We start from the raw sequence: 24,989 nt of genomic DNA, 5'->3' as shown, positions 1-24,989 counted from the left end.
AACCCTATTAAATGTGGCTGTGAAGCATTTACCTTATGAAAATGTTTAGTCTCCCTTTCATGTAAAATTCAATGGCAAGTAAGGCTGTTATCTATTTAACTAACTTCCTGTTGATTCTTGGAAGACATTTAGTACCTTTCACTAATTGTAGGACATATAATTTATTAGAACTTAATTGGGACTATCTAATTTGATAATTCCCTAAAAGTTTAACTTCATCCTGCAAATTTTATTGTGTTACTTCACAACTCAGTACTTAGTTTCTAATGTAGTTTGCAGAGTGCATGATTAATAAATACTTTGCAGAGCATAAGCATTTTACTCAAAACAAAATGTTAATTTAAAAATTAGATGGTTGGCAGTTTGCACTCACCAAGCAGTGCGGTGGGAGAAAAGTCCTGGTGGCCGTCTGCTCCCATAGGCGCTCTGGTTGCTAGCTGCCATCAGGCCAGTCCCACGTAGAGTGCCCTGTGTGACAGAGTGGAACTGCCCCATCAGGTTTTCTCCTCTGTAAGCTCCATGGGAGTAGATCTCATGGTCTTTTCCTGATTCTGCTGTTGCTGTTCCTCTGATGGCTGAGCTGTCTCATGGATCAAGAAAGTTCAACGCCTGGGGAATCTGACTGCGAAAGACAAGCTCCACTCCTGGCGGTTCTGTACTACTGGTAGTGAGATTCCCCCCTGCCTGTTTCTGAGTTGACTAACTTTGTACCCAGCTGGATGGCAGTCGAGTCGCCCTGGTGACATAGTGGTTACCAGTCTGGCTGCTAACTGCAAGGTCAACAGTGGAAAACTACCAACTGTTCCGCAGAAGATAGATGGGACTTTCTACTCCTTTGAAGAGTTACAGCCTTGGAAACTAACAGGGGCAGTTCTGTCCTGCCCTACAGGATGGACTCACGGCAGTGAATTTGTTGGTTGGTTTGTTTTTTTTGTAGGGTGGCAATCACATTAACCTTACTACCAGTCATTCACAACATAATATTATAATCTACTTGGTAACTTTTCCCCAATTGCTTACCCAGGTCTATTAGGAGAGCAAAGGTAGTCTATGGGAATAATACAGAATATGGCTAGAAGAGTCCTAGTAAATAATTCACTGCATTGCAAGGGGGAAAATAGCCCTGTGGGAATGGTTCATCAGAAGCCTATAAAGTGTTAGAGAATCAGTATGGTAGTCTTCCAAGATAGTGATTTTAATTGGTGTGTAGATAACGCTATTTCCTCAGGGATTGGGATAAATTATATGGAACAAAGTGTGTTTAAAATTAATATATATTCTATAGTGTTCATTGAAACTGGAATTTTTGTTTTAACAGGTTGGTTCCTTTGAACATAATCTTACAACTGATCTTCTAAATCACTTGGTATTTGTACAGAAAGTGTTCATGAAAGAAGTTAATGAAGTAATACAAAAAGTTTCTGGTAAGCCGATATGGTACTTTCTAGAACATATCCAAGTGTTTGTATTTCATATTTCAGCTGTATAGTATATATGTACCATTATCTTCTGGTACCTTCTAGAATATATCTAGGTGTTTATGTTTCATATTTCAGCTGCATAGTATATGTGTAGCATTGTATTTTTTTAAAAAACCGTTTGATTGGTGCATAATCCACATGTCATACAATGTAATAGTTCATATCAAGAATTGCACAGACATTACCACATTCATAGTTGTTCCATGACAGAAACTTTTCCCCTGGCATTTTGAATGTTGATGGGGGTCCTCTCTCACTGACACATTATTTGTGTGTCATCATTTGTATTTTTGCCTTTATACCAATAGGTTCTTATCCTTACAAACTTAGTGTGATCTGTTGCTCATTGTTTTCTGTGGGGTTTCCCAAGCTGTGAAGGACAGGAGGAGTGGATGTATAATGAGGATGGATAACTGATAAAAGTGTTACAGGAGTGCAGGGATGGGCGACAGAGAGAGCAAGGGGGTTTGGAGAGTGAATAATGAAGGCAGGAGCGGGGAAGAAAGCACTAGAACTGATGGTGATTGCGCAACTCGTGTTAAAGGCGATTCAGCCAAGAAGGGGGGCGTGGGGGAGGGACGTCTCTAAGCTAGATGTGGTGATGATTATACACTCCCCTGGATATAATTGAATGGTTGGACTATTTTATGTAAATTATGTGTCAGTAAACCTGTTGGGGGGGTGGGGGTAGATAACTCTCGAGGTTTCTTTGTTTACCTGTGCCTGATATGCTGTGTGCTACAACTGTGTGCTGGCTGCACGCTAAGCTGCTTATAGAACTTCACTGTGCCATGCTTTAAGAGCAAAGTTTAGTTGAGATTCTTAAATAGAACTTATCTTTTAATATTAAATGTAAGTTTATGAAGTATTAAATTGACTTAATTTAATCAGGAGTGATTTAACTTTTTAACTGAATATATCTAGTATGAATGTAATCATTTTGAAAGAATATCTTGGCATCAAGAGGCATTTCCTCCATACTCATGGATTAGTTCAAGTCAATTAACAAATTTACTGTGTGTCTATTATATGACATGTACTGCAGTTCTCTGCCTTCCTGAGTTCTATGAATGGCAAGGACAGGGTGCAGTGAATCTGTATCACAGGAGAGCCTAAAAGTATTGTAAGGCATGCAAGTAGTGCCTCCACTTCTAGAACATACACCAGATTTTAGGTTGTCCATGTAGTTAAAATCACATTAGAACACTGGGATGTGTACTTTGTTAAAAAAAATTTTAAGTTGGAAAATATTTTAGTCTAAAATTATTTTCAAGACCGTTTTACTACTGAATGTGTATAATTAAAATTTAAATAAATAGTTTTTTACATTAATTAATCTGGGGTCTCTCATGGGCAAAACCTTTAACATTTATAGTACCAAATTTTCTCTCAAAGCCTCTCCTAAAGTTGTTTTGATAAAAGAAAAAGTTTTCCCTATGCTTTGGATTGCAATCAGTTAAGAGATAGAAATATGTCCCTACCTAAAAAAACAATGTAATGGGCTGAAACCCCAGAGACCACGACCCTCAGACACCCTTCAAACCTAGAACTGAATTTACCCTGATAGATCGCTGTTCAGCCAAATGATAGACAGACCTATAAAATGAACAGCAACAATAAGAATCCAGTTATTCCTCAGAACAACCAACCATGCAAAAGCAAAGTCAGAAAGGAGCCGGAAAGAAGTGTAATGCAAAACGGACACTGGAGCAAGTGGGAAGAGTACTATGGGGAATGAAACTATTGTCACAAAACAAAAATATGTGTATAATCTTGAATGGAAAACTAATTTTCTCTTTAAAATTTCACCTAACCAACAATGGAAAGAAAAAGAGTAGATTTTTAAAAAGTAGATGATGGCCCTAAGGATTGGAAATTAATATTCTAACCATGAGGACTTATTAATCACAGTAAAAAATAAGATCAGAGTATGATTCCCAAGTCCTTCAGTGGCTGTACCTGAATCATTCCATCCTGACTGTATAAACAAACAGAAACCCTAGAAAAAGAGCTGACATGTCCGTCAGGCTCCATCCAGCAGACCAAAGGGAGAAGCATAGATATTTTGTCTTCAAACCCAGAGAATATGACACAATACTGAGAAAGACTATGTTGTAGCTCTAATTTCTGAGTCCCCTGATTTCTATTTTTCTTTTCTATTTACTCTCCCATAATTTATTTAACTTTTATCCTCATGGTTCCCCTCATTTTAAAATTAGGTTTAAGACATCTATTTTATAGTAAGACTCATGCTCACAACAATCATTGTTTGTTAGAAAAACATTCTTTTCAAAGTTTGATGAAGAAATCAGATGGTGCCTGGCTATAAAAAAGAATAGGTTCTGCAGTCTTACAACAGCCATCCAAGTGAGCTGCCAGCTACGTCCACGTGGGAGAAATGCACAAGCCTGTGTGAACCAAGGAATGTAAATAATAAAATCCAAGACCCGAGGATAAAACTGTACCAGAGCTTATTTTCTGAAGACCCAGTTTGATAGTGAAAGCCCAGGTGGATTAAGCCTACAGAGGATCCTTGCCCTCAGGTGTGATAGCCTTCTGTCAGACATAGTGCATTGGAAAGTCGATCAATGCAGACGTAGCTAGATCATTTGTTCTCCCTTTTGATCCCTTTTCAATAATTTCTAGTTTTTATTTGGCTTTCTTTTGGATCAAGGTTTTTCCATGTTTTATTTTGTTATTGTTGGAGTTGTTTTTGTGTGCATGTTTTCTGTGTATGAAATCCAGGATAGGTAAATCTATAGAGACGGTAACTAGATTAATAGTTTCTTAGGGTTCTGGCAGGGGAGGTTTAGGAAAAATGGGAAGCTAAGAATAATGAATACAAAAATGAAGAAAATATACTAAAATTGATGGTGCTAATAAATCCACAATCTTTTTAGTATGTTTAAACCATTAAATTGTATGTGAATCATATGTCAATAAAACTGTCTAAATTTTAAAAGAAAAGAAAATGCTGTCTTGAAGAATTGATCTTTATAATATTATTTGCTTGTGGGTGATTCATAGGAGATACTGAATTTCAGAGACAGGCTTGTACTGATAAAGTTAACAGAAGAAACTTATCTTTGGTGATGCAGTGTTTAAGGTACTCAGTGTTAACCCATCCAGGTGTTCTTTGGGAAAAGGATGTGGAGGTTTGCTTCTGTAAAGATTCACGTCTTTTAAAAGTCTTATAGGGCAGTTCTTTGTCTTTTAGAATCACTATGAGTCAGAGTATAAACCATAGTTGTGGGGTTATTACTATTATGTCAAATCTTTGGTCATCTTATAGAAAAACATACAGGGATATTACCTCCTTTGAATTGAGGCATGTATGCATTAAATTTATAAAGAGGTGAATAACTTTATACTTAATGAGATAATATAGTAATATCTCAATTTTTATAAAATAAAATTGTTATGTAATATATTTTGTCAGTTGCTGAGCTTTTAAATTTAAAAGAAAATTTCCTTTTGAAACTAGTTAATACTTGTTTAAATAGTGATAGAAATGCCCAAAGTAAATAGCTGTTTAGTATGTGCTAATTCAACCAATAGAGAGGTCTTAGGGGCCAGCCCCAGTCCCAGTAATGTGGAGAACCCCGCTGTGTCCCCCCAGAAGAATTCACTTCAGAAGACAGCACTGAAGCTATAGATCAGGGAGAGAGACAGTCTGATCAGAAAACACAGAGCAAATGAAGGGGGAGGGAGAGAGAGTGGAGCACATCCTGGCCCACCAAGCCCTGAGGACCATATTCCTGCTCAGAGCAACCAATGCACAGAGGAGACCATAGGGCCGACCCACCAGGAGACACGACGTTCCCCACCCCCCCACCCATAGCGCTGTGGGGGACAACAATGTAGAGACAATGTGGGAATTGTGCCCGATCTGACCCCACTATACTGAAGCGAAGCACTAAGGGGGTGCAACAGAACAGCAAGGGGAGCAGAGCAATGAAGACCCCAGGGAATACTAAAAAGAGACTTTAGGGCCAGGGCGTGGCACCCCATCAAACTTGACAGGAAAACACTCCTAAAAGTCAGTAAACAGACCTTGAACTATTTACAACCTTTCTGTCTTTCTTTTTTTTGTCATTGGTTTTTGTTGTTTTGTTTTGCTGTGTCTTGTTTTTGTGCATATTATTATCTGTACATATTTTCTATTTAGATAAGATAGGTGGGATAAACAATCTGGAGGAGAAAACAACGGGACCTATGGTTCTGGAAGGACATGGGAGAGGGGAGGCGGGGTGGGGGGTGCAAAGGAAGTGGGTGTTAACAAACCCAGAGACAAGGGAACAGTAAGTGATCATAAATTGATGGTGAGGAAGGTGTAGGAGGCCTGGTAGGGCTTAATCAAGGGCAGTGTAACCACGAGGAATTACTGAAACCCAAATGAAGGCTGAACATGATAGTGGGACAAGAGGAAAGTAAAAGGAAATAAAGGAAAGAACTAGGAGGCAAAGGGCACTTATAGAGGTCTCAATACAGGCATGCATATATGTAATTATATTTATATATGATGATGGGGAAATAGATCTATGTGCATGTATTTATAGGTTTAGTATTAAGGTAGCAGATGGATATTGGGCCTCTACTCAAGTACTCCCTCAATGCAAGAACACTTTGTTCTATTAACCTGGCATTCCATGATGCTCACTTTCCCCACACGATCACTGAAGACAAAATGGGTGCATAAGTAAATGTGAACAAAGCTAATGGTGCCCGGTTATCAAAAGATACAGCATCTGGGGTCTTAAAGGCTTGAAGATAAACAAGCAGCCATCTAGCTTAGAAGCAACAAAGTCCACATGGAAGAAGCACACTAGCCTGTGTGATCATGAGGTGTCGATAGGATCAGGTATTAGGCATCAAAGAACAAAAATCATATCATAGTGAATGAGGGGGAGTATGGAGTAGAGACCTAAAGCTCATCTATAGACAATTGGACATCCCCTTACAGAAGGGTGACAAGGAGGAGACGAGCCAGTCAGAGTGCAGGTTTCAACACTGATGAAGCATACAACTTTCCTCTAGTTCTTTAATGCTTTTCTCCCTCCACCCACTATCATGACCCCAGTTCTACCTTTCAAATCTGGCTAGACCAGAGTATGTACAATGGTACAGATTATAGCCAGAAACACAGGGAATCCAGGACAGATAAACCCCTCTGGACCAATATTGAAAGTAGCCATACCAGGAGGGGAAAGGGGTAGTGGGAGGATATAGGAGGAAACGGTCACAATGATCAACTATAACCCCCTCCCAGGGGGATGGACAACAGAAAAGTGGGTGAAGAGAGACAGTGGTCAGTGTTAGGCAAGAAAAAATAATAATTTATAAATTATCTAGGGTTTATGAGGGAGGGAGGTGGAGCAGGGAGGGGAAAAATGAGGAGCTGATACCAAGGGCTCAAGTAGAAAGAAAATGTTGTGAAAATAATGATGGAAACAAACGTACAAATGTGCATGACACAATGGATAGATGTATGGATTGTGCTAAGAACTGCAAGAGCCCCCAATTAAATGATTTAAAAATTAAAAAGATGTGCTAATTCATCAAAACTTGTATCCTCAATGATTGATTCAGAAATGAACAAATGTTGAGTTATTATATATTTTTTAAAGTAGTTTAGTAAGAAAAATAAAATTAATGGAGAGTTCTCACAAATTTCTAGTCTTCATTTTGAGTGCTTGTTGTTGTTAGATGTCATTAAGTCAGCCTTACTCAGTGGTCCAGTGTATAGCAGAACCAAACACTGCCCAGTTGTGTCCGCACCGTCTCCCCATGGTTTCTATGCTAGAGCTCATTGCTGCAGCCACTGTGTCGACTCATCTTGCTGAGGGTCTTCGCTTTTTTACTGACCTTCTGATCGACCAAGCAAGATATCCTTTTCCATGGATTTGTCACTCCTCATGTATCCAAAATAAACGAGACAAAGTCTTACCCTCCTTGCTTCTAAGCACAAATAGCATCATTTCTTCTCCAATCTAACTTATTCTTTGTCAACTTTCAAATTTATATCAGATGATTGAAAATACCATTGAAAACACCATGTGGATCAGGTGTACTTTAGTCCTCAAAGTGATTTGTTTATTCAGCATGTTAAAGAAGTCTTTTGCAGAAGATTTGACCAAGGCAATATGTTGTTTGAATTCTTGACTACTGCTTTCATGGGCATTGATTGTGGAAACCTTTGATAATTTCAATACATGATAGTTATGCAACATCGTTGTTTATGATCTAGCTCTGGCGGTGTGGTAGCTAAGTGGTTGGCCACTAACTGAAAGAGTGGTGGTTGTTGGAACCCACCAACCATCCTCTCCACGGGGGAACGATGTGGCAATTTGTTTCCATGAAGATTACAGTTGTAGACAACCTGGGAGACAGTTTTATTCTGTCATACAGGGTCGCTTTTGAGTTGTTGTCACTCATAGTAACCCTATGGGACAGGGTAGAACTTTGGATCTTACGGGAGCAGACAGTCTCATCCTTCTTACTCAGCACTACTGATGGGTTTGAATGGCTGACCTGTATGGTTAGCTAGCTCAATGTGTGACTTTCTAAACCAGGTTACAGTGGCTATTAAATCCTGGACAAATTTAGAGTATTGTTGTTGTTAGGTGTTGACAAGTTGGTTCTGACTCATAACAACCATAACAACAGCAGAACAAAGCACTGCCTGGTCCTGCACCATTTTCACAATTGACTGCCCTGTTTGACCCATCGTTGCAGCTACTATGCCAGTGTGTCTTACAGAGGGTCTTCCTTTGACAGTCCCCATTACTAGATGTAATGTTTGTCCCATAGTCCCTTTCCCATGTCGTCCCTCTCTCTCCAGAACATAAATAGTATTGACTCTAGTCCTACAATAGGAAATTATTTATCTGTATCACTGAAAATAGGAAAGAAGATCGTTTCTGAATTTATTAAATGGTTGCCTTTTGAGAACTTACAAAACCTATGACCCCAAGTGAAGAGTTGAGAAGTGACAAAGCAGTACTTGCCTGGATATAATTTAATTCTCAGTCTTCGGGATTTCCATTATTTTGGTTGAAAAAAATTAGATATTTTGATATATAATAATATAATCTTTAATAATACAGTAATACAAAGTATAATGTGATTGGTAAGCTTTGTAATTTAAATGTGAGTGAATACTTTTCCAGGTGGAGTTGTCATTGAGAGTTTTGTGGTTTTTAGGACTGATTTGAAATGGTAGCTGAGTACACTCTTCAGGTTACTGATTGCCTTTCAGAAGGAGAGAGGCAATTTGATGAAAGACAATAGTAGCCCATTTATCTCCTGTGAATGGGGTGGTTGTGAGCATGTGAAGGCCAAGACTCATATGAATTGTCGTAAGGCTTGTGTTGAAGAAATGAGGCAAAATGAAGAGTCCACGCAAAGCTTCGGCAAACTGCTCGGGTACAACAAATACTGAATCCCAGCAGCAAGCTTGGATAAGAGGAGCCCCTGTGGGCTGGAGGCTTGACTACCTTTTCTCGGTCTCATATATATAGCTTCTATCTATCCCTGTTTCTATACCTTTCCTGCAAACTTTTTTTTTCTTTTTCTTTTCTGGTAGAAAACAGAAGTATATGTGTGTCTATAGTCCCCCATTAAATTTTTGTTATGTTTTAAGGGAAGGAATCTCTCCTTTTGTTTCTTATTTTCCCCAACTAGTTTTAAAGACCCCAGACCTAGATTCTTATAGCCCTGCACCATGAGTGGGGCACAGACAGAGGAGGCAGAGAACATGACTCTGGTCGCTGGTTTCTGGGCTCTTTTTAGTAGGGAGGCAGAAATTTAATAGCCATAAAAGCCCCCGTGGAGGTCGCTGCTCCTGCTGCTCATGTTGATGGAACAGAGCGCAGGGCTGGGCACACTCTCTCCTGAATCACTAATTTCTGTCACTGGCGTTGCCATTCGCGGAGCCTCGGCAGAGAGCCCGGCAGCAGTAGGCGCGGCAGTTTGGGCAGCAACAGTGAAAGAATGGCTGAAAGTGGGCTCCTATAAAGTTCTGATAGGATGTTTCACCCAGTAACCAAATCATACTGTGTCCTACTTCACTGAACGTATCTCTGAGCTAAAAGGGCCTTCTGAATATATTGGATTAATGGTCAATAAAATGAAATAATAACTTATTATGAATGGGATTTTCAAATGTGCAAACTAATTGTTTTCTCACATGGCATGTCTGAGCATAAATTATTTCAAAAAATTTTCGACTACCGAATTTTTTTTTTAGGTGGAGAGCAACCAATTCCTTTATGGAATGAACATGATGGAACGGCGGATGGAGATAAACCTAAAATTCTCCTCTATTCACTGAACTTGCAGTTTAAGGTAGCATAAATAATAGTAATATTTTAAAGTAATTTATTAATATATACATGTGATGGAACCTTCATATAGATGTACTAAATTGAAAAGAAAAATGAAGTTTAACCAATGAAGTCCAACTAAGGTTGGACATACTCAAAGCTTTTCTGTGGACACAATTGTATCTTGTGTATTTTAAAAATTATCAGAACATTTAGATTTACTTTATTTATTTATTGAACAGTTTTTATAGTTTATTTATGTAATCCCCTCCTGGTGAACATTTCAATTAAAAAATAATTTATTGCTTGTGTTATCCTCTGAAAAATATTTTTGTACAATTTTCTCATTAAAGACAATACCTTTATAAAACCTTTAGTATTTAGGATGGTTACTGTTGTGTTTAAAAAATGGCATTTAACTATAACTAATGTATTTAACTTGTGGAAAGTCTACATACTAACTAAAAATTCTTCAATGAAATTTAATAGCCATGAAAGCTCCTATTGATATGAGAATGTTGCCAGTTTTCTAAGTTTAGTAGACATATCCTATACATGTTTTGAAACATAACTTTAATTTGTCGTATATGGAAAGATTATATGTGCATTCATAGAATACTGTTGATTGAAATTATTTCTTTTCCACCTAACAATCTTCCAGGGAATTCAAGTAACAGCCACAACACCATCAATGAGAGCAGTGAGATTTGAGACTGGTTTGATTGAACTGGAGCTCTCAAACCGACTTCAAACCAAAGCGTCACCAGGAAGTAGCAGCTATTTGAAGCTATTTGGTAAATGCCAGGTGGACTTAAATCTGGCACTGGGACAAATTGTCAAGCATCAGGTGAGTCAAAATACATTGACTGATAAAACTATGGATTTTAAATTTTAAACATCGATTGGAACTGTATGTCTATGAAAGTATTAGATGTTTTTGTATTTATAAAAACATTTATATGATTTTAAAATTTTTATTATTTTAAATTACAATAAAATTCATGAAAAAGCCTTTACATTAAAAAAAAAACTGTGGAATTTTACCATAGAATTTTTTCTGAGCATTGTGGCAGTCTATTGTGATAGTTTAGTATAAGTTAAATTTATTCTTCATAACTCTTTCCTTAGTTTTGTTTGTTTTGTTAAATATTAATTTTTATTTCAATGACTTAGCATGTCATTAAATTTATTAGCTTCTCTGTAGAGAGGGAGAGAGAGAGAGAGAGAGAGAGAGAGTACATGTGTGTGTGTGTGTGTGTGTGTGTCTATTACATGATGGCCAACATATAGAATCAAACAGTAATCACCAATTAATCAGTTTCTCTATTTAAAAAATTTCCCAGCTCATTATGCACAGTTATTATGGTTCTTGTTACTCAGCCTATTCATCTTATTTTTCCTTAGCTAAACATTATTTTTTAGATTAGCCATTTTCTTTCTTAATTTGAAGAATCAGCTAAAAATAAAATATTTTAAAATATATATATTTCAGATAACTATGGGTTTATGTGGGGTAAAATGAACAAAAACTTCTTGTTCTCTATTAAAAATAGTTGTTGTTGTTGTTTTTCAAATGAAACATTTTGAGGGCATAAAGGATTTAATAATACATTGCACTCAGTATGAACCTCTCTAGCTTTTGTTGAACTTTATCTCCGATTTCATAATTTACTTCTTGTATAACCATATCCATTGTGTATTAGATTTTATATGATAAAGAATATGAGGAAAATATCATTAAAAATGAGATTGAGAAAAATGTATTTTAGGTTTTTGGGTGAACCATACTATTCACAGTGCTAAAACTTTGTATTATTAGTAGAATATATTTTATTGAACTTTAAATTCTATTTTAGGTTTATGAGGAAGCTGGTTCTGATTTTCATCAAGTTGCCTATTTTAAAACCCGAATAGGCTTAAGAAATGCCCTCCGTGAAGAAATCAGTGGCTCTTCAGATAGGGAAGCAGTGCTTATTACTTTGAATAGACCAATTGTTTATGCACAGCCCGTAGCCTTTGATAGAGGTAAGATAAAATAACTCATTACTGTCTCTTAAGATGTAGAAATTTTTAGTTGATACTGGATAAAAATCATGTATAGTTACTTTACTTTCGTGTTGGATACATAGGAATATCTCTTCAGAGTTTTCATGGTAATGCTGTTCCTTGGCTTGAGAAAGTAATGTGCCCATTTGTTTTGCCACTTTGTGTGCTCATTCATTCTATAAGCAATTGTTGTAAACTGTCTAGAAATAGAATACTAAGAAAACAGAGGACCCATGCTCTCTTAAGTCCAATTGGGAGATGTAAAGTGAAATACAGAGTGTGTTAGAGAGGTATGTTCTAGGAGCCAAGGAAATCTCTAACCTTTCCCGCATTGTTAGAGAGGAGATAATAATGCACCAGAAAAGCAAGGAAATGAATGCTTGTCTTCTTTTCCTTTGTTTTATAGAGCCTGGCATATAGAAGGTGGTAAATGAAAACCTGCTAAATGAGATAAATATATATATAAATGATAGATATGATAGCACAGAAGCCAAAGAAAATGTAGCAATATCTTTCATTAAAGAAAATCTTGGAAAATGGGACTGACCAGGTAGAAAGGGCCTGATTAATTTCTATTGGGCAATGTGTTTGAATTTTCTTTTAGAAGTATAATCCATGTCAGATTTAAAGTAGAATGGGCACAGGCTGGCGATAGGAAGTCTGACTGGAAAATTGCCCTGTTTTGACGTTACGGAGAGCACTTTGTTAGGTTGCTGCGTCCAGTGCACAGTGTCTCAGCATCCTCTTCCTGGCCTTTCTTCCGTTTCTGACACTCCGTCATAGTGTCCGTAACACAATCTTGCCTGCTTTTGCTCCTACCTTTCTGGCCCTCCAGTTTAAATCTCCTCTAAAAATCCTCCTGTAACCATTATGTAGTTCCATTGACATGATTTCAACCTCTGGCACCCGTCCGCATATCAGAGTGAAACTGCACCATAGAGTTTTTCATAGCTGATTTTTCAGGTAGAATACAGGCTTTTTTGAGGCACCTGTGGTGCATTGGAATTTTTAATTAGCAACCAAGCACAAGAACTCAATGTGACTTAACAAATTTGGGAATAAAAGCGCTCTACATTTAAGCATTTATATAGAATTTTATATAAAGGTTAAGTGCGCATGAAGAAAACATCCCAGCCCAGTGCTGCCCAAGCCCACAACTCCAACATTAACCCATATATCCAACACCAATCCATAAAGTCTTCCTCCATCTCACAAAACAGACGCAGTGATGCAAACTGCAGGAGGAAAGCCGAGTCAGTGAGTGTGTAAGCATCTCAGTGCTGGCAGGGGTCTCCACGTGGGTGCTCCAGCATCCAGGGCTGCATCTGGGTAGGTCCATGTGGCTTCTCCTTGGGCATGTCTTGCAGGAAGTGAGTCTTGCAAGCCGAAGCAGGAAACTGACTAAGGCAGCTGCACCCTGGTCCGACCATCAGAAAGCAAGAGGCCTGAAAACTAGAAAGGCGAGGCTCATTGAGCCATTTATCCCTCCGCCCTTCAATTAACCCTACATGTGTTTACTAGCCAGGTTGGCACAATAAACTAACTACCTCATGACCCTATGTAAAACAGAATGAACTATCGCCCAGTCCTCTGCCATCCTCTCAATAATTCTCATGCTTAAACCCATCAGTGCAGCCACTATGTCCGTCTGCTTCTTGGTTTCTTTTTGTTTTATTGTAATCATTTTATTGTGTGTTCTTACAGCTCTTATCACAATCCATAAATCCATTCATTGTGTCAAGCACATTTGTACATATGTTGCTCGTCATCATTTTCAAAACGTTTTATTTCTGCTTGAGCCCTTGCTATCAGCTCATTTCCCCCACCCCCACCCCCACCCTCCTTTCTGAACCCTTGATAATTTATAAATTTTTTTCATGCCTTACATTGACGTCTGTCTCCTTTCACCCATTTTCTGTTGTCTGCCCTCTTGGGAGCATTGTGGTTGATTTCCCCTCTCTCCCCCACCTTACCCTTACAATCCTGGTATAGCTACTCTCATTATTGGTACTAAGGGGTTTATCTATCCTGGATTCCCTGTGTTTCTAGCTCTTATCTATACAGATGTACATGCTCTGGGCTAGCTGGATTTGTAAGATAAAATTGGGGTCATGATAGTTCGGGGGGTGGGGGGGGGGAGAAGCATTAAAGAACTAGAGGAAAGTTGTATGTTTCTTCATCGCTACACTGCACCCTGACTGTCTCATCTCGTCCTTGTGCCCCTTCTGTAAGGGGATGTCAAGTTGTCTAAGACCATCCTCTTTTTGCCACCCCACTGCTTTACAAAGCATGATCTTCTTTTCCAAGAACTGGTCTTTACTTGAGACAAAGTCTCTTCATCCTTGACTTTTGGATCATATTATTAATAGTATATTAGGATATATGTTATGGATAGTATTTTACTTAAAGCATGGTTTTTCATTTCTTCTTTTGTTGACACTTTTATCAGCTTCTAACAGTTCTCCAAAGTAGTCTCTACTCTTGGTATAACCTAACATATTACTTCCAAACTTTTCTGCCTTCTCTTCTTGCCCTTCTATTTTTATCTCCTTTTTAGACTTCTCTTTCAGTGCTCTAATATTAGATGAAGGTTTTCCTTACAGCACATTCTCATTAATAAACTTAAATGTCTACCTGAGCTATGTAGGTACATGTTTATAAGTCACATACATTAGAGAGCAGTAGAAACAACAACAAAACCCTCTGAAACCACTCATGTCTATTCTATTTCAACGCATGGCGATCCTATAGGACAGCATAGGGCCATAGTCCTTACAGAAGCCACTGGTAGGTCCATCCTTCTCCCGGAGAATGACTGCTTAGCAACCACGTGTTTCACCACTGTGTCACCAAGCCACTTCTGTGGCAAAGTGGGGTGTATATTGCCATACCTCAAAGAACACATTCAGACCTCTATACATTCAACAAAACATAGATGTGGAGCAGGAAAGTAGAGAGAGGAAAGGAGGAAGGGGGAACCAATCGCAATGATCGACACATCACCACCACCACCACCCCCCCCAGGGGGACAAACAATAGAAACTGGGAGAAGGGAGACAACAGGTGGCATAAGATATGAAAATAATAATAATTTTTAATTTACCAAGGAGTTGCAAGTGGGGGAAAGAAGGAGAGAGGAGCTGTTAGCAAGAGCTCAATAGAAAGTAAATGTCGAGAAAAGAAAGATGGCAACACATGTACAAATATGCTTGATATAATTGATGTATGGATTTTTTTCTTTTTTAAGTCATTTTATTGGGGCTCGTACGACTCTTATCACAATCCATATATATAGCCTTTCGTCAGGCACATTTATACATTTGTTGCCCTCATCATTTTCAAAAAATTTTCTTTCTACTTGAGCCCTTGGTATCAGCTCCTCATTTTTACCTCCCTCCCTGCCCCATTTCCCTCACGAACCCTTGATAATTAATAAATTATTATTTTATCATGTCTTACACTGTCCAGCGTCTCCCTTCACCCACTTTTCTGCTGTCCATCCCCCAGGGTGGGTGTTATATGTAGATTCTTGTGATCAGTTCTCCCTTTCTATCCCACCTTCCCTCCATCCTCCCAGTATCACCACTCTCACCACTGGTCCTGAGGGGTTTGTCTGTCCTGGATTCCCTGTGTTTCCAGTTCTTACCTGTACCAGTGCACATTCTCTGTTCTAGCCAAATTTTTAAGGTAGAATTTGGGATCATGATAGTTTCGGGGGAAGAGAGAGGGCAGAGAGGAAGCATTAAAGAACTAAAGGAAAGTTGTATGTTTCATCGTTGCTACCCTGCACCCTGACTGGCTCGTCTCTTCCTTGTAACTCTTTTGTAAGGGGTTGTCCAGTTGCCTAAAGATGGACTTTAGGTCTCCGCTATGTGCCCCCTCTCATTCACAATGATATGATTTTTTTTTTGTTCTTTGATGCCTGATACCTGATCCCATCGACACCTCGTGCTCGCACAGTCTGGTGTGCTTCTTCCATCAGTAGATGGCCACTTGTTTATCTTTAAGACCCCAGATGCTATCTCTTTTGATAGCCAGGCACCATCAACTTTCTTCACCACATTTGCTTATGCACCCGCTTTGTCTTCAGTGATTGTGTCAGAAAGGTGAGCATCATAGAATGCCAGTTTAGTAGGACAAAGTGTTCTTGCGTTGAGGGAGTACTTCAGTAGATGCCCAATGTCTATCAGCTACCTTAATACTAAGCCTATAAATATATGCCCCCAGCCATCTGTCCCATTGTTTTCTCTTCTAGATTGTTTATCCGGCCTTTCTTATCTAGATAGACCTGCAGAGATAATAATATGCACACACAAAAAATATACAGAGCAAAACAAAGCCACAAAAGAAAACAATACCAAAAAAATGAATGACCAAAAAGAGAGATATTATTCAGTCACCATTTCGCCTACTTTTTTTTCAATGTATGGATTCTAAGAGCTATAAGAGTCAGCAATGAAATGATATTTTAATAAATAAATAAAAGTGAATTCTGGACATTTAAAATATATATGATGTGGGCTAGAACGTCTTCTAGGTTTGGAGTTCTGCTCCGTGCTTTCTCTCTCTAGGCAGTTTACCCATGTCCGTAGTTTCACCTGTAGCACTCACTGTCACGATTCACATCTGAGCTCATGGTTAGAGGGAGTTGCAACCACTTACATGGCATCTCCACTTATTCTATCGCAGGCATTCAACAAACCACCTAAAATGCAATATGTCTTAAAGTGGGCTTTAAAATGGTGCCACATTTTGTCTGTACTAGGCATCATCCTTGAAATCTCCCTTTCTTTCGCCCACTATTCAATCCATCAGGATATCATATTAAATATATTTTAAATTTCTCCATGTTTCTCTTTCCCAAACATTAACATCCTAGTCAACTATACCGCCAGGTCTCACAGGCACTGTCCGTAGCTTCCTGCTGTGTCTTCCAGCCCTCATCCTATCTGTTGTCCATGTTGCATCCAGGCCTGTTCTCACTGCCACCTCCCAGAAAACAAAAAAAAAGAAAGAAAAGAAGAACAACAAATTTCTCGGAGCTCTTAGTTGTGGCCTCTCAAAATAAAACCGAACTCACAACATAGAGTTGATACCTACTCATAGTGACCCGATTGCACAGGGTAGAACTGTCCCTGTCAGTTTCTGAGACCAAACAGTATATGAGAATAAAAAACTTGATATTTCTCCCACAGAGCAGCTGGTGGTTTTGAACTGCTGACTTTGCCCAACATGTAGCCACTCTCTGCCAGCTCATTCCATAGCACTACCTTCACCACAAGCCCCAAACTCTGGAGGTACAAGGTTTAAGCACTCAGCTGCTAACTCAAAGGCTGGTGGGTTAAGCACATTTAATGGCTCTGTGGCAGAAAAACCTGGCTCTCTGCTCCTGTAAAGCTCCCAGATCACAAAGCAAACTCACTGCCATTGAGTTGACCTCATAGCAACCTGTAGGACAGGGTAGAAGTGCCCCCTGTGAGTTTGAAGACTGTAACTGGTATCAGAAGTAGAAAGCTCTATCTTTTCCCTAAGGAGCAGCTGGTGGTTTCCAACTGCTGGCATTGTGGGTCACAGCCCAGTTTGTACAAATACCAGGCCATTGGGGCTCAGCCCTGTAAAGATTATAGCCTAAAAAATGCCGTGAGATAGTTCTTCTCCATCAACATGGGTTTCTCTGAGTCAGAATCCACTCAATGGCACCTAATAACAGCAGTACTGTTCACGACAGCAATGTCTTAAGCTCCTTTGCATATTGTGTCATTCAGCTTTCCAACGTCACTAGCACTCTTCCTTGTTGAGATTTAACTACAGTGTTTTCTTAGGGAACTCACATGACCTAAATCACATTTAGGTCCCTAAATCAAATTAACCCACTGTATTCGTATACTCTTAGGATAAGTATGCTGCCTTCAAGCATTTGTTAATAGTATTAAGAAGTTCTGTAAGGAATGGGGAAAAATAGTTACTTTAGGTCAGGGACTATGTCTATGTGTGTTATTCCATCCCAGGCATTCAACAAACAATTCGTGGAAGGGAGAGAGTATGCTGTCTGCCATTTTTCAGTTGCCGGCTTTATACTTCTGTTTATTTTTCTGCCTGTTTGTTCCATCAGTCAAGTTGCCTAGTTCCTCCTAGATTCTTTCTAATTCTAATACTGTAATCTGGCAATATGGCAGTCTTATAGCATTGCTCCTAAATCTCTTTCTTCCCTACTTCAAATTTCAAAAGCTGTGCTGTTTTGGCTGAATTATAAGGCTGCTTATGACAATTGGAATGAACAACGCATGGCCTTACATAAGGATATTCATATGGCAACGAAAGAAGTTGTAGATATGCTTCCTGGTATCCAGCAAACATCAGCCCAGGCCTTTGGGACCCTCTTTCTCCAGCTTACTGTGAATGATCTAGGAATTTGCCTGCCTATCACAAATACTGCCCAGGTAAAAATAATTTTTTTTAATCAAGTCATATTCTAAGATTAGGAGTTAAACATATCTACCAGCCATTTCTGTGTATTCAGAGTATATCAGTAGGTTTTTCAGGAGAGTAATGCAAAGCTTTAGGAGTGATGCCATAGTGATTACTCATTGGCCTGCTAACTACAAGGTCGGCAGTTTGAAACTCCCAGGTGCTCCATGGGAGAAAAACAGGGCTTTCTACTCCTGTTAACACTTAGTCTTAGAAATTCAGAGGGACAGTTCAACCCTGCCCTAGAAGGTTACAATGAGTCAGCAGTGACTGGATGGCAGTGAGAATTTAGAACTTGAGTTCAGTGTTTGATAAATAACCAGACTGAATTATTTCAAGCATTATTAATCTACAGCATTTTAAATCAGTATCCTTGAGATTGACACTACCTGATAATTATTCATTTTTACTTTGGAAAATAAGAAGCTTGTTTTACAAAGTTTTTCTACTACTGGTAACAAAAAAGTTGTGCCTTAGACTTGTTTATAGAATTTAAAACAAAAGGATATATAACAATACTATTTAACAATTTTCAATAACTTCACTTACAATAGGAGTGGAAACTCCAAAGCACTTTAAAATTTTGATTTCATGGTAATGAAATATCCAGCTGGACAAAACAAAAGAGCATCCTCTTCTTAATTGTATTTGCATGCATATATGCCTGTGACAGAAAAGGCAAAATGTAACTTATTTGTTAAATGCAATGAATGAATTCATTCGTAATATTTTGTTTGGCAAAACAGTGTTAGAAAATCCGTGGCATGTTTATGTCTGAGAACTTGAAAATGGTGATTTTTAATAGCATGATGGACAGGGCTCAAATGTTGCACACATCAGAGATCGGAGCTATGTATCACTATGTGGGAGTTCCCAAGACTAAACCACAGGCTGGAGGTAATAGACAGTCTTTATAAGCTTTGTAAGGAAGAAAATAAAACAAAACATGGCAAATGCATTTCATTTATGTTTTTGATGCAGGTGTCTTTCAAAGATACCTGCTGAATTTTTTAGTGAAGATGTTCAAGCTCAGTCCTTTATAGGCTTTTGTTCCTATCAATCTACGAAGTCTTTGTAGGCAAAGTATCCTTACCTTTTATCTTAATTTTTTTTTTAATTTTGCAGTCTAATCATACTGGAGACCTGGACACTGGCTCTGCCTTAGTATTGACCATCGAAAGCACCCTCATCACTGCTTGCTCGTCGGAGTCTCTTGTTAGTAAAGGCCATTTCAAACACTTCTGCATTCGCTTTGCGGACGGCTTTGAGACGTCGTGGGATGACTGGAAACCAGAAATTCGTGGGGATCTCGTGATGAACGCCTGTGAGTCTCTTATTTCATTATGTGAGGTTAGACTTCTCTAAAGGCCTTCATTCATAAAACTAACGGATGCTGAGTTATAGGTATATTTTAGATTTTGTATAAGAAAGCCTTTTTTTTTTTTAGGAGCAGCTGTACTTGTGGAAATACCATAGCTTTCAGTAGTGTGGGTAAAACTGTTGTACAAATGAACTTTAGGCATTCATTTGGGTAGTATAACATTTGAAGGCTTGCTCATGTCCTCATTTTTATTATAATTGATTCCTGAATGATTGAGGAAATAGCATGGAGGCTACATCTGATTTCAGCTACAGAAGGGAGGAGGAGACTCCGTCTCCACATCTGCCCAACATTCATTGATTCCTCCAGGCAGAGGTTATACCTGCCTACCCTTTTGACCTTGCTATGATACCAACTGTCCCTGGCACTCTCTGTTGGGTTCAATAATCCATTGTGATGGTCACAGAGAACACATAATAATTCTGAATATGGGATTTATTAGGAAAGCTAGCAGTCTGCAAAATTTAAAGTGCACTGTTATTTTGTCTGTAATGTGTCCTCAGCTATGAAGCACTACTCTTTTTTAGTCCTTGGTACCTTGAAGTGTTACAAAGCTCCTTCAGCGCTTATAAATACCCAAAGGCCATCCCACTTAGCAAGCCAGCCAGCTGATTCATTATTTAGGAAATGAATTATCAAACTCAAATTTGAGTAATATTTGAATACCAACTTAGGATTTAGAGTGAATTATAAAAGCGTATTTCATTTAAGACATGTGTTAGGTTTATATTAATAGTTGGTTTCAATTAAGGATTATTCAGAAAGGGGTTTTTGTTTAAAAGTTGTTTCAAATATATAATGTCCCTTACTGTTTAAAATTAGATTTAGTTACCCCTTTTTTGTAGCTGAATTTGTCAAATTAAAGTTCAGTGTTAGTAAATGTTTCAAAGTTAAAATCAGATATGTTCTAAGGATAGTTCCCTGACCTTTAGAGGTGGGCGTCATGACAGTAAATCACTTTCTAGGACAAAAAACTCATTGTCACAGAAGACAGCCATGGCTCTAGCCTAAAGTGTCAGTCACTAGTTATTAAAAATCATTCTTAAATCATGTGTATTCTCTTAGTGTCATTCACTCATGGTGAGAATTGTCATGGCATCCTGGAAGGTGGTGCTAAAGCAATTAGAGATTCAGTATCGGCCAAATATCCCATTCAAATTAGTAAAGTGCTTCAGAGTTTAAATATAAAACTGCACTTAAATTGTTAAACATCTCACAGTGTGAGATATTGTGAGATAGAGTTTAGATGTTAGGAGTCAGTTGGCTAAAGTCCTGTGATTTTGAACTGAGACCTAGAGGAAGTCATGGTTCTATTTGTGGTTCGAGCATGGTCTGTGGGTGAATCAGTGTAGTACAATAGTTAATTACTGCTTGTTTTTACTGAACACTATTTCTGGGTAGGCGTTGTTCCGGATGGCACCTATGAAGTATGCTCTAGGACAACAGGACAAGCAGCAGCTGGTAAGCTCACATATGTCAGGGGGAATTCTGATTTTTTTTTTCTTGATATCATGAGGATCTTTTAGTTAAGCTAACTCTAGCATTTTGTACATTGTAGAATGTTTTATTTTGTGATTTAAATGAATATTCATAGAGTAAACTGGTTTTCCATTCAAAATTCATATGCATTTTTGTTCATTGAATGCGATCTAAACCATTCTTCCCACTTTATCCTTGTGTTTGTAGTCTCTATTTATCCTTTTTACCTGTCTTATCCTGTCTTCTGAGCTTTATTCCTTGGTAAATGCTACCCTTTCAGAGTAGTTGGCAGAGGTAGTGGGGCACCATCTAGGTCTTCTGGTCTCAGGATCGTGGAGGCTGAGGTACACATGGTCCTTTAGTCCTTTGGACTAGTTTTTGCTTGCTGATTTAACTTTTTTAATCTTCTTGGCCAACAGTTGCACTATAGTAAGTGCAAGTGTTTAAGATCCCAGTCACTGCTCACAAAGTAGGATGTAGAATATTCTTTTAAAACCATGTTATACCCATTGAATTTAGTGTTCCCAAGAGTATAGTTTGTAGCCTCATGTCCAGAAACTACTTTCCAAAATGTGCTTGATGATGGCTGAAAAAGCACAACATAAATTTGGGGACAAAAGTACACAGGGAGACAGCTAGTCTGAAGATATTAGGAAAGGTCCTCACATCTCTTCACAGAGGGGTCACAGGGAAGGGATGAGTGAACCAGAGAGCAGTAAAGCACCGATGAAACAAACACAATACTCCTCTGGTTCCTTGAGACTTTCTCTCTCTGTTTCTCTCTCTCTCTCTCTCTCTCTCTCTCTCTCTCTCTCTCTCTCTCTCTCTCTCTCTCTCTCTCTCTCTCTCACACACACACACACACACACACACACACACACACCGCACTATCATGACCCCAGTTCTCCCTTTCACTGCGGGCTAGACTGGAGCATGTGCACAGGTACAGATAAGAGAAGAGTTCAGTACACACGGAATCCAGGAACAGTAATGGGAATAGCGATACCCAGAGGGTAGGAGGAAGGTGTACAGAGGACGGGAGGAAGGGGAACCTATCTCAGTGATTGACACATAACAACACTTCCCCCCAACCCCCAGGAAGATGAAGAGCAGAAACCATTGGGGGAAGGTAGACAGTGGTTGGTATAAAATACAAAAATAGTAACAATTTATAATTTATCAAGGGGCAGCCAGGGGAGAGGAGCTGATACTAAGGGCTCAATAGAAAGTAAATGTCTAGAAAAGAATAATGGCAACATATGTACAAATATGCTGGATACAATCGATGTATGGATTGTTGTCAGAGTTGTAAGAACCCCCAATAAATGGTCTTTTGATGAACAAGCGAAAAAGAAAGGCCCTTCCATGATGAGAAAGGCATGGCAGTCTGCTTCCATAAAGAGCACGGTTCAGAAAACTCTGTGGAACACAGTTCTATCCTTAACACCTGTCAAAATCAGCTTCAAGCAACTGTTTGGCTTTTGTGTTATGATAATGCTAGGGACAGAAGCTGCGTTTGGTTCATAGCTTTTCTTTCTTTAATATTTCTTTTTATCTTTTCTAAGGCTATATATACTCAGTGCTTATCCTATGTAAGTTATCTCAGCAATTAGAGAAAGGAGAATGTTGAGGAAATTTCCTGAAGTAATCTCAGAAGGAAAGGGGGCACTGTGGCAAACACACAGAGAGGGGAAGAGGTTCCATGAACTTTATTTGTGACAACAGCCCACTCCCACTACCTTGCATAGAAAGCAGAGCTCAATTGCTCAGTCGTAATGACGAACCTCGGGAGCACTCTTGACATAAAGCTTGGAAGGCATTATGCTGAGTGAAGTCAGTCAATCACAAAAGGACAAATATTGTATGAGATCACTTTATTAAAAAAAATTAAGAAAAAGCCTTTTGTACCCAAAGAGACAGACTGCAGCTATTAGGGTAGAGAGGGGAAGAAAAGGAAACAGGAGGTAGACAGGTGTTAACTCCGGAGCAGAGGGGTTTCAGGGACGGCTGTGGACAGGCCAGATAAGTTGTTGATGTTGAATAAATGCAACATAAAATAGATTCAATATTGTAAACCCTGACATAATTCACAATGAAAAGTCAAAAAAGGGAGAGTAATTAAAAGGATATTTCAGGCCCACATTTAAATATAGAAAGAGTAGGAAAGAGGGAACCATTTCAGTTCAGGGCTCTTAGAAACTAGAACCAAGATCTCAGCTGTCCCCAGGGCTCTTCACAGCTCTTGCTTTATGGCTTCTTCTTGTACTCAGCGGGAAACCTGGCTGCCAGCAGCTCAGGAGCCTCAATCTCTAGAGGGAAGCTGACCTCTTTTCAAGTTCAGGGAAGGACTCTCTATATTTCCGCCTTTACTCTCACCTGGACAAGTTATCTAATTAAGTCCGGCTAATGAGACATGGTCATGGCAGTGCCTATTATGAGGAGGACTTCAAAATGTTTGTGGAGAAATTGATTTAAAAGATAATTTTTTTCTGTGAGTTTTTCAAAGTTCCCTAGTTTAGCTGCGGCATGTTAAGAGTTTGGAAGGGAATGCACAGTTGACCAGAGAAAGGGTGCTGTACAAAGCAAATTGTAGATGTACACTCCATGCACATTGGAATCCATCTCACATTCTATTATGCCCCGGGATCTAGTGGTGAGAGACATTTGTTATTACATGTGGTTATCATCCATTGTATTTCTTAAAAATAGGACTATTTAAATATCTATACTCAGCACTTTTCAAAAATATCACTTCTTTATTTAAATAGAAAGTAGTAGTGCTGGAACCTGGACTCTCAATGTATTGTGGAAAATGTGTGGGATCGATGTCCACATGGATCCTAATATTGGCAAAAGACTGAATGCTCTGGGCAACACCCTTACAACACTGACAGGAGAGGAGGACATAGATGACATTGCTGACCTGAATTCAGTGAACATAGCTGACCTGTCAGATGAGGATGAAGTTGATACCATGTCTCCCACTATCCATACTGTAAGTGAACTCACTATTACAGTTTCACTGGACTGGCGTCTACTCTGAGACAGGGGTATTCACAATACTGAATGCTGTGAACTGCATTATAGTTGATATTTTGGGATAAATAAGGGAAGGGAGTGTTATTACCCTATGTCTACATTTCACATTGTTGTTTTTAAATCGAGTTCTGTGTCTCATGACTGTCAACCAGCTTTTATTCTGGCCTGTAGGTAATGTACTAACATTAAAAGCAAACTGCGTGTAAATCTATAGAGACAGAAAGCTCCCAGTGCCCTAAAGCTGGCATGAAGGGGAAATGGAAGTGACTGCTAATATATATGGGACTCATTTCTAAGGGGATGGAAATATTTTAAACTAGAATGTGGTATAGTTACACAACTTTGAAATATACATTATTTAAAAAAATACATTGAGTTGCACATTTTACAGGGTGTGACTTATAGTTCAAAGTTGTTTAAAGTGAAATTTCAAAAATCAAAGAGTGCCACGCCAAATCCAGGGCGCATTTTAAAAAGTAGATGTTCATATTTTTACATTGTATAACATCAAGTAATGTGGTAATCAGAAAGACATTATTCCCTGCTTTCATTCTGGCATTAATTTTTTTAAGTATTTTAACTATTTACCATGTAATAGTTTTGTTCTTGTAAAGAAATGTGAAAAATTAATGTTACTATTTATCATTTAGAGTTCAGATGGAAGTTCAGTAAGTGGAGATGGCCACAAGCTCACCTTTGGGCAGCGACTTGTAAATCACCTCCTAGGCCTGACGCCCCCAAACCAGCGCTATTCTGTTCCTGCAGATTATA

At 38.7% G+C, this 24,989-nt stretch overlaps 1 protein-coding gene across 4 annotated transcripts in view; it reads left to right on the top strand.

The window, feature by feature from the left end:
• The window catches only part of BLTP1 (bridge-like lipid transfer protein family member 1), a 222,041-nt gene that overhangs the window by 147,061 nt on the left and 49,991 nt on the right, over positions 1-24,989 (top strand). For all 4 annotated transcript variants that reach the window (XM_075543854.1, XM_075543855.1, XM_075543852.1 and 1 more), the window contains 8 exons: positions 1,319-1,424; positions 9,730-9,827; positions 10,467-10,652; positions 11,662-11,830; positions 18,080-18,291; positions 19,445-19,643; positions 21,102-21,161; positions 23,948-24,174. In XM_075543854.1, the coding sequence (XP_075399969.1) occupies positions 1,319-1,424; positions 9,730-9,827; positions 10,467-10,652; positions 11,662-11,830; positions 18,080-18,291; positions 19,445-19,643; positions 21,102-21,161; positions 23,948-24,174 (1,257 nt within the window). The remainder of the gene's footprint in view (positions 1-1,318; positions 1,425-9,729; positions 9,828-10,466; positions 10,653-11,661; positions 11,831-18,079; positions 18,292-19,444; positions 19,644-21,101; positions 21,162-23,947; positions 24,175-24,989) is intronic.

The sequence above is a fragment of the Tenrec ecaudatus genome, chromosome 3, assembly GCF_050624435.1.
Source record: "Tenrec ecaudatus isolate mTenEca1 chromosome 3, mTenEca1.hap1, whole genome shotgun sequence".
Lineage (NCBI taxonomy): Eukaryota > Metazoa > Chordata > Mammalia > Afrosoricida > Tenrecidae > Tenrec > Tenrec ecaudatus.
This window is presented reverse-complemented; position numbering and strand designations above follow the sequence as displayed.